At 55.2% G+C, this 9,339-nt stretch overlaps 3 protein-coding genes across 3 annotated transcripts; 2 read left to right on the top strand and 1 right to left on the bottom strand.

Moving 5' to 3' along the window:
* Window positions 1-505: 505 nt before the first annotated feature.
* Window positions 506-2,167, top strand: CMQ_286 (uncharacterized protein; the record flags this gene model as incomplete). Its single annotated transcript, XM_014313908.1, has 1 exon — window positions 506-2,167. The coding sequence occupies one exon, from the start codon at window positions 506-508 to the stop codon at window positions 2,165-2,167; it is 1,662 nt and encodes a 553-aa protein (XP_014169383.1).
* A 1,913-nt stretch (window positions 2,168-4,080) lies between these two features.
* Window positions 4,081-6,344, top strand: CMQ_38 (protease s8 tripeptidyl peptidase; the record flags this gene model as incomplete). The annotated part of the gene is made up of 2 exons (XM_014313977.1): window positions 4,081-5,769; window positions 5,865-6,344. 2 exons carry the CDS (start codon window positions 4,081-4,083, stop codon window positions 6,342-6,344), a joined length of 2,169 nt encoding a protein of 722 aa, XP_014169452.1.
* Window positions 6,345-6,409: 65 nt separating this feature from the next.
* CMQ_25 (FAD dependent oxidoreductase) lies at window positions 6,410-7,873 on the bottom strand (the record flags this gene model as incomplete). The annotated part of the gene is made up of 1 exon (XM_014313964.1): window positions 6,410-7,873. The coding sequence occupies one exon, from the start codon at window positions 7,871-7,873 to the stop codon at window positions 6,410-6,412; it is 1,464 nt and encodes a 487-aa protein (XP_014169439.1).
* Between the last annotated feature and the right edge of the window lie 1,466 nt (window positions 7,874-9,339).

The following is a 9,339-nucleotide window of genomic DNA, read 5'->3' as shown; positions in this document are numbered from 1 at the left end:
ATCGGTGCATCTACGGCAGAAGATCGGATTAAAAGTTTGCGTGTCTGGTAGTAAGATACTAAAGTGCTCCCACCTTAGCGTACACACGTGATCTAGGAACCGCGTTGGGTGGATGACTCATTGGGAAGTCTCAGCATCGGCGAAGATGAAAAATGGTTTCTACGGAGTACAGAGTAAAGCTTTTAGGAAGGGCTCACCTACCACGCTCATCTTGGTGCTAATTGGTCCGTTGTCGTGGTGATTGTCAGCCAATTGCGATTATTGCGCAAACGGAAGAGGCACACGAAGAAGCACGATCATGCATTTATCACCTGCAACCATAAGCACATGTCAATTGTTGAATCGCCCCAACCGTTGGGATGCGCTTTCGAGAAGCAGATAATCTCACACATTTCACGGAGTGCTTCATGATTTGCAATAGTTCACCCTTCCGTAATTCTATCTGAGACTTCGCGACAAACATACCAAATAGACCGAATCCGAAAAACGCAACACACAAAGCGTCATGCTCGGCACGTCGGTGCCAGAGCTAGTCTTCATTCGCGTTTGTGTATTCCTTTTGCAGTACAGTATTCCGCTATGCGTCATAACAATCGCTCTACTCCGTGTCGCATTTGCTCAAAATTGCGGCGTTCCCCTCATCCTGACCAAGGTATTTGCCGGCCTACTTGTTCTCGACCTATCTTATGCTGTTCTGCTATATCGGCCTTTCAAGTCCCGTTTACGTGCCTCTGCCAATCACCCACAGAGCTTGACACTAGAAGAAAGGTCAGAGCTTTTTGAACGCTGTCTGGCCAGCATAAGTGACCCCGAACGATACCTCCAGCTGTGGTTTCTCGGGGCTGGTCCACAAGAGATCAAGCGAGAAAATGTCAAGGATTTCATTCTTTGGGCCTTTTTTGATCGAAAATCGGTTGAAAAGACTGTGGAGGGTGACGTGGAATCTTGTGAGGACGAACTGGAAAGCTACGTGGTCCAGACAGAGGAGATGCTGGGACGGCCACTGCCTCCAGGACGCGGGACGGCTGTACCTCTACGGCTAACCTTTGACGTGGTCGACACTCGGTACCGAAGCGTCGTGTGGTATGCGATTGTTTCGCTAGTCGACGGCGCGACCCACTGCATGCTTCTCTGGCACGGCTTCCAACTACGCGTCCCGTCGTGGAGGACTGCCCTGGGCGTATTTCCCTGGCGACCAGAGCTGCTGATACGCTCAGTTCCAGGTTACAAGCAAGTTTGGAAGGACAAGTCTCCCTCGGACAAGCTGAGCTACTGGTACCGACCACACATCTCCAAAACTACTCTTCCCGTGGTATTCATCCACGGTATCGGTATTGGGCTCTACCCGTACACGACACTCCTCGCAGAAATCCCAAAAGAGACAGGCGTAATCGCTCTTGAGATCTTATGGATCTCTATGCGTCTGTACGCTAAACCATTAACCCGCGACGACTTCCTCCACCAGGTGAGACTTATCGTCTCCTACCATGGCTGGGACCGCTTCGTTCTTGTCAGTCACTCATACGGCAGTGTTTTGACAACGCACATACTGCGCTCTCCCATGCTCGCACGAAAGGTCAGCAGCGTGGTCCTTGTGGACCCCGTCAGCATCTGCCTGCATCTACCAGATGTGGCCTACAACTTCACGAGGCGGCCACCACATCATGCGAACGAGTGGATGCTGTGGTATTTTGCGAGTATGGACCCAGGGACGGCGCTTTCACTGGGTAGGCATTTCTTCTGGAAGGAGAACCTGATTTGGAAGGAAGAGCTTGTGGCACTTCCAAGTGACGCCGAGATGGTCGTGCGGAAAATTGAGGCTGCTGGTGAGAGATCTGAAACCCGGAATAGAGGGGTTACAGCGTCTAGCGAGAGGCAAGATAACAGAAGGAATGTGGCTATCGTTCTCTCCGGTAGAGATCTTATTGTGAACACTATGAGTGTTGCGCGTTATCTGCTCTGCGAAGGAGATCTCGGCAGTTCAATGCACCATGAAGACGAGGCCGCCCATCATTTTACCAGGGGATCCATGACCAGAAACTGCGTGACGAAGGACGGAATTGAGTTACTGTGGTTTCCAAAACTCGACCACTCGCAGGTCTTTGATACGGCCACTGACCGCAGCCAGGTAATAGCAATCATCGAAAGGTACTGCTCAAGTCGTTAGCTCTTTAGCCGGGAGCTATTGGTGACCTGTCGAGGCCATATCAAATAAATGTATCTCACACCAAGGCAGCAGCTCTATGCAGTGTGCATGGAGTTTTGAGAGTTGTTGATGTTGTCTATTCCGCTATTGTCTAGTCCTATACACAGAAAGTAGATAACGAAGCCAATTTCCTGAATATCTCGGCCCAAGGTGAGCTAAGATAGGACCCTCTGGAAGAAAACAGTCTGGCCTTGGTAAAAGGTATAGCCAAAATAAAAGGAAGAGAGAAAATAGTAAGGGGGAGCGGTGCCAGAGTCTGTGACGTAGCAAAATCCAAATCAGATCCCTGTTCAAACTATTTTCTCCGAGTTTTGAGCGTTTTCTGCTGAAACACATCCTTACATTATGTTCTATTTTTTTCTCTACTGAATAGCCAAATGCCATGAAGACATTTTCGGAGCTGGAAGCCACACAGTTGTACGCGGGCCTACGTTGTTACTGCTAAATGGGTCTGTAGAGAAGATCACCCACAGTTACATCAACGTTTCTAAACACCATAAGTAGACAATGGTTAGTTGATAAGGCAAATGCGCCGTAACGCGACACCTCTCCGCACAAGTTGTGTCCAACGCACTAGGCCAAAATGGGCTACTTCACAGAGTGTAATGGTACTTGTGTTGTGTGGCGCAGGACAACCAGACCCACCTATCTAGTAGGAAATACGAAGCATAGCCCAGGAGGACGTAACCGCTGAGCATATAATCGGAGTACGGAGTACGGAGTATAACTTGGTTGTGGTGTATACAGTACGCAACGAGGTGTGCGTACAAGTAAGTGTAGACCCATACACTATTATCGACTAATACGTAAGATACCCTCATCCATACGCAGACTCTCGACACTATCTTGCTCCACGATCATCGGCGCTGATCGCCCGGCTGCCCGAGCAGCTTCGGCCAGTAGTCTAGCGAATCGTCAGTTCCGTCCGTGTTTTACTCGCCCCGGCATTGGCATAGGACAGCGTCAATTTACGACCCGAACCCTTGGATACATCTACAATATCTGAACTTACCAGTGTGCACGTCGTCTGTCTTGATTTTTGCTTGAGAATTCTATCAGGCACCCGGGCGTGTATTTGGTAGATAAGAAGGTCAAGCTGCTCGTACCGAGTCACAGCGATGTCGTAGGACCCGCTAGAAACCCATGCAACGATGCCCTGGCGGGATTGCGCCCGAAATGGTCCGTCGCTTACCAAACGAGCGGCAGGTTTTTCCAGACACTAAAGGTGGAGGCGGTTTATGGGCTTTGCGTATAGACCGCGGTTGGTGTGGATATTGCACGAATGACGTTGACTTCTGGAGCGATGGCGTCGAATGAGAACAGCGGGGTCACTCGGAAAAACAGACTATCGTAACGTGTGAAATAAGCTTTGCATATCCCGTGTTGTTTGTAAAGGGGCTGACAAACGAGCCCGATTTAGAAGGCCAGTTGGGTCTGTGCACGGCACTTCTCCACTCGGATCTCTCTTATCGCACTGGATCACTGCAGGCAAGCATCTGGAGACGACCAGAAAACAGAGTGGAAAACGGAAGTACGTGCTCTGTCCATACGATTCGAATACGCAAGCACTCAGCGTGGACGCTTATCTGTCCCGATCTGGAAGCTGAGCAGACAGTATTACATAGTAGGAACAGGCCAAAGCTCTCCACTCACCTAACTCGTTAGGAAGGTCGGAAGGTGCTAGTTTCCTGGAATACGTTATCAGCGATAGCTTCGGCCAAGGCCGCTTCGCATGACCGGTTCTGCCGTTCGTATAGAGCGTCGCTTGCTCACAACTATGCGCACGTTTACTTACCACCTTCCCGAACGATAGCGCTAAGAAGCTGCTCGCTGCGATTGATGCCAGCCCAGCAAAATGAAGTGGACCGACGGCGATGACGATAAAAGCAGGGCTCGCCCGCTGGAAGAGCGTGTCCTGGCGATCTGGCAAGGCGACGCTGCAGCACACAACCAAGGCCCAATTCGCACTTCCCAGCCAAGTGTTTCTATCCGGCATCGCGATGCACTTGTCGACTCTCCTGCAGGTGGTGGCAGTGCTGGCCGACGGGGCGTTGGCCCGGCCATGGGCGCCGCCGCCGAGCTACCGGATGCACGAGCGGCGTGAGATGGCGCACCCACGGTTGAAGCGACGGATGGAGGCGGACACGGTGCTGCCGATGCGCATCGGACTGCGTCAGAACGCGCAGTCGCTGGCACAGGCCGAGGCCTGGCTGATGGATGTGTCGCATCCGACGTCGGCTAACTTTGGAAAGCACTGGAGCGCGGAGGCCGTGATCGAGGCGTTCCAGCCATCCGGCGAGACGGTCGAGGTGGTGACGGCCTGGCTGGTGGGTGCGGGCATCTCCAAGGAGCGGATCACGCACAGCGACAACAAGGCGTGGCTGGCCTTTGACGCCACTGTGGCCGAGGCCGAGCAGCTGCTGCACACGGAGTATTTGCACGACGGGGCCGCAGGTCAGGCGCTGGTCGGCGTGGAGCAGTACCACCTGCCGGGCCACATACAGGAGCACGTCGACTACGTGACGCCGGGTGTGAAGGCCGTGGTGATGGATCTGGAGCGGCGGCAGAAGCGGTCGACGACGAGCAAGAAGATGAAGGCGAAGCGGGTCACGCAGACTCTGGCACGCAACGCCCGGCGCAAGCTGCGGCCATTTCCCCGAAACGTCGGCGACGTGACCGCCGCCAACTTGACGGCCTGCGACACGGTGCTGACGCCAGCCTGCATCCAGGCGCTGTACAACTTCACGGCGCCGGAGGTCGACGCGACCGTCAGCACGGACAACGCTCTCGGCATCTTCGAGGAGGGCGACCACTACGACCAGGCCGACCTTAACTCGTTCTACGCTATGTACGCGCTCCAGGTTCCCAACGGCACGCACCCGGACCTGGACTCGATCGACGGCGGGGTGTCCCCGATCGACGGTGATGCCGGTGGCGAGAGTCTGCTGGACTTTACGATCGCGTACCCTATTATCTACCCGCAGAACATTACGCTCTACCAGACCGACGACGATTACTATGCTAACAACGGCAACGGAAGCTCGACCGGTCTCTTCAACACCTTTCTCGACGCAATCGACGGGTCTTACTGCACGTACGAAGCCTATGGCGAGAAGGGTGATTCGTCTATCGACCCGGTCTACCCTGACACCGAGGCCCCGTCTGACTCTAACCCTTACGCCGGCAAGCTGATGTGCGGCGTCTACAAGCCGACCAACGTGATCAGCATCTCGTACGGTGTGTACGAGCAGGACCAGCCGTACGCGTACCAGGAGCGCCAGTGCAACGAGTACCTTAAGCTGGCGCTGCAGGGCACCACCATCCTCTTTGCCAGCGGCGACACTGGTGTCGGTGGCTATAACTACGGCACGCACGGCGAAGGGTTGTATTACGGTTGTCTGGGCGATAACGATACCGTCTTTACGCCCTCGCAGGCCTGCAGCTGCCCGTGGGTTACCAACGTCGGCGCTACTGAGGTCTTCCCGGGAAAGACCGTTTTCGAGCCGGAGGAAGCCGTGCTAGTGCAGGAGGACCGGATAAACGGGAACTACAGCAGCAGCGGAGTAAGTTTTTGTCCTTTTGTCCTTTTGTCTTTGTTTTTATAATTTATGTTTTTCTTTCTTTCTTTCCCCCTCTCTTCTCTCGCTAACATCTCTAGGGCTTCTCCAACATCTTCGGCATCCCTTCCTACCAGGCCGCAGCCATCGAGACCTACTTCAACGTCAGCAACCCGCCCTACCCCTACTACTACGACGGCAACTGGCAGAACGCCACCAACGGCGGCGTCTACAACCGCAACGGTCGCGGCATTCCTGACGTCGCCGCCAACGGCTGGAACTACCCAGTCCCGCAGGACGGCGTGTTCTACCTGAGCGGCGGCACCTCCCAGTCGGCCCCGCTGTTCGCCTCTCTGCTCAACCGCATCATCGATGAGCGCATCAAGATCGGCAAGGGTGGCCTCGGCTTCATCAACCCTACCCTGTACGAGAACCCGGGCGTGCTCAACGACATCACCAAGGGCGACAACCCTGGCTGCGGCACCCTCGGCTTCTCTGCCTCGGTCGGCTGGGACCCGGTCACCGGACTGGGCACGCCCAACTACCCCAAGATGCTGGAGCTCTTCCTCTCGCTCCCATAGGCTCGTATTGTGTATATCGTGTATCCAATAGCCTAGATAGACAGGCAGCTACAAGAAAAGACTGCCTAACTCAGACCAAATCCGTTTACCAGCCCAGTCCAGTATCGTGCCTTGGCAAAGAGCACCTCCAGCTCGCAGTCAGTCCAGTCGGCCTCGAATGGCGGCAGCTCGTATGCGCCTTTGCTCGTGGCCGCCGGCGGGCCAGCAAAAGTGCGCAGCCACGTAAAGTACGCCACCGTGTCGGGAAAGATCTCGTGGAACCGCTCGCTAGGGCCAAGGCGGGCCAATCGGTCGGCCTCCCAGGCCTGCTGCTCAGCCAGCGATGGCAGTACGTGGGCAGCGTGACCGGCGAAGAACCGGGCCACCGCCACCGCCTGGTATTCGAACACACGCAGGCTGATGGCGCCGTCGACTTGTCCGACCACCGCGAGCGACGGCTCGGCCGTGCAGAAGACGTGCTGGTAGAATCCGGCCAGCCGGTTGGTCTCGGGCGCCGGAATTCCGTCGATGCCGTCACCCGATGGCAGGAACGGATACGAACGGCGGTATCCCGTCGCAAAGATGACCTTGTCAACTGCTGCCACGGATGAGCCGTCGGTAAAGTCGAGCGTGACCTGGCTGGCGGCCGTCTGTCGGATCCGCCGGATTCCCGGCTTCTGCCGCACATTCGGTAGCCGCCAGCAGCTCGCCAGCAGCCCGCCCAGCTCGTGCCGCCGGCTGATATACACCGGCCGTCCCGTCACCATGTGTAGGTCTTCAACCAAATCGGCCGCCGAGATGTTGCCGCCCACCACCACCACTGTCTTGCCGATGTAGTCGTCCGGCGATCGGAACGACTTGGAGTGCTCAAACACCCCCGGTACCGCCCTCCACGCCTCCTGCAGGCCCTCCAGCCGTGGCACCTGCCCGATGTTAAAGTGCCCCGATGCCACCACCAGCGCGTCGAACCGCTCTTGCCACCAGAGATCGTCACCGCCGTCCGCCGCTTTGCTCTCCTGCCGCAGCGTCAGCACCCACCCGCCGTCCGCCTGCCTCTCCGCCCGCTCCACTGACGTGTGGAACGCAATCAGCTCCTGCAGAGGCGCCGCCACTGCCTCCAGGTACGCCACCACCGTCTCTCGCGGCCGCGTGCTGTTGCCCGGGCCCAGCGTCCTGACCGATGCCGCCGAGTTGACCACCGGCAGCGGCGTGTGCGTAAACGCCATCGTGCGCGCTCCCGTATTCGTGTCCAGCGCGTTGTATGCCGCCGTCACCGTCCCGGGCCGTCCTCGTGGCACTGCTGGCATACGTACTGCCGCTTGGCCCGGCGCCAGGCCTTCTGGCACCGCCAGCGGCGTCTCTGCTACCGTCTCTGTCGGCTGGAATGCCTCCGGCTCTGGTTCCAGCAGCCACATCCCGCCCACGGAGTCCTTGCGCTCAAACACCTGGATGCATTCGAAGCAGGCCTCCTGCTGCAATGCCCGCGTGGCCGCGATGCCCGACGGCCCGGCCCCGATAACTGCCACTCGCCGGTAGGTCCGTTGGGTCATTTTGTCTTGTTGAATTGTCGCTTGTTTCTGTCCTTTATCCTGGCTGTTGTCCGTCCTGTTTCTTTCTCTCTATCCTATATCTCGATTCCTTCTCTCGTTTGTTTTTCTCAATTTCTGCTCGTCTTCTCTAGCGTCTAGTGGCGTTATGTCACCTTGAAAAGCTCCACTTACACGGCCTCCGGTCTTACGGATGACTTGGGCAGCTCCACATAAGATGGCCGGTGTTGCACGGAATAGCCGGCAGCAGCCGTTTTTCATAGATAGAAAGATATGTGGGCAGACGAACGGACCATCGATGCAGCTCACCCGAGGCACAGAACGCCATCATGCCTCTCACGTCGCAGCATAGCCAACAAAGGTATCCCACGGCTGCCATTGTGGAGACAAAATCCATACCTTCTTCTTATCCCCGGCCGGAGACGCCTTATGAGTCATTGCCGCCGTTGCGGCAGATTTGTGACTAATGCAACAAGCCGTACCATCGACTGAAGCCGTTTCTAGTTAGTATCGCCATATGGTAGGTTTGATGACATAAACATGGCTATTAGAGATCTGTGGGGAAGATGGAGGCCTGAGAAGTAGGAGAATAGGAAATCTATCTTGAGTCACCCCGTCGTATGCCTCGTCCACCGTCTACCTTATGTGCTGTGCCCGCTTTAAAGGAGTTCTAGTCGTTCACAAAAAATCAGGCCGCATTGCAAATGTCGGCCAGCTTAGTCAGCCTCTTCATAGGCTACGTTTCCTTCAGCTTGCGCAGTCTCTCGACCGGTTCAGAGTCGCTTTCCGTGGACAGGCTGGCGTGGTGATGACTCGGATTGGACCTTCCACGCCGCATAGCAGAGACGGGCCTTACAGCTGAAGTACATGTGAAACTATGTCACAAGTAAGGAATCGGAAACCATCCCGTGGTGAAGAACAAGCTCCTCTCTTGCATTACTAGCAGCAATATCCAGTCTCCCAAATTCGGTGATAGGCTCTATTTGTCAACAAGAAGCCAGGATTATGGGAAAGTAAAAAAATCCAACCCGTCGCAGCCACGACTGGCTTTCGGATTTTGCCCTTACTGTACTGATTTATCTAGGGCGGGGAAGTGAATGCTGATCAATTGGCTTGGCATAGGTGAAAGATTGTTGCTTGCATTGGTAAAGTATTACTGCTTGCATTTAGGCTTAATATTTGAAAATTACAAATCATAGCTATGCCACACGTGCATAGCAATTACTAGCAATGTACGGAGTACTGGGAAAACCTAGCGCCGGCCCCTCAGCTTAAATGCTGGATGCTGCCAAAGCGCCATGGGCTTGACGGTGTTGAGATCGTAATGGAGTGTTTCGAGGCACATCAAGAGCGTCCAAGTTTCTCTAATCATAACACATGTCGAATTATGGGTGCCTAGTAAGCGTGTGTGTATTGTTATCGTTGGCTACTTCCGACGGAGTACACAGTACGGAGTATTCTTCCATTAC

This window comes from Grosmannia clavigera (genome assembly GCF_000143105.1).
Source record: "Grosmannia clavigera kw1407 unplaced genomic scaffold GCSC_179, whole genome shotgun sequence".
NCBI lineage: Eukaryota > Fungi > Ascomycota > Sordariomycetes > Ophiostomatales > Ophiostomataceae > Leptographium > Leptographium clavigerum.
Note: the sequence above shows the minus strand (reverse complement) of the source record. Positions and strands in the feature narration are given on the sequence as shown.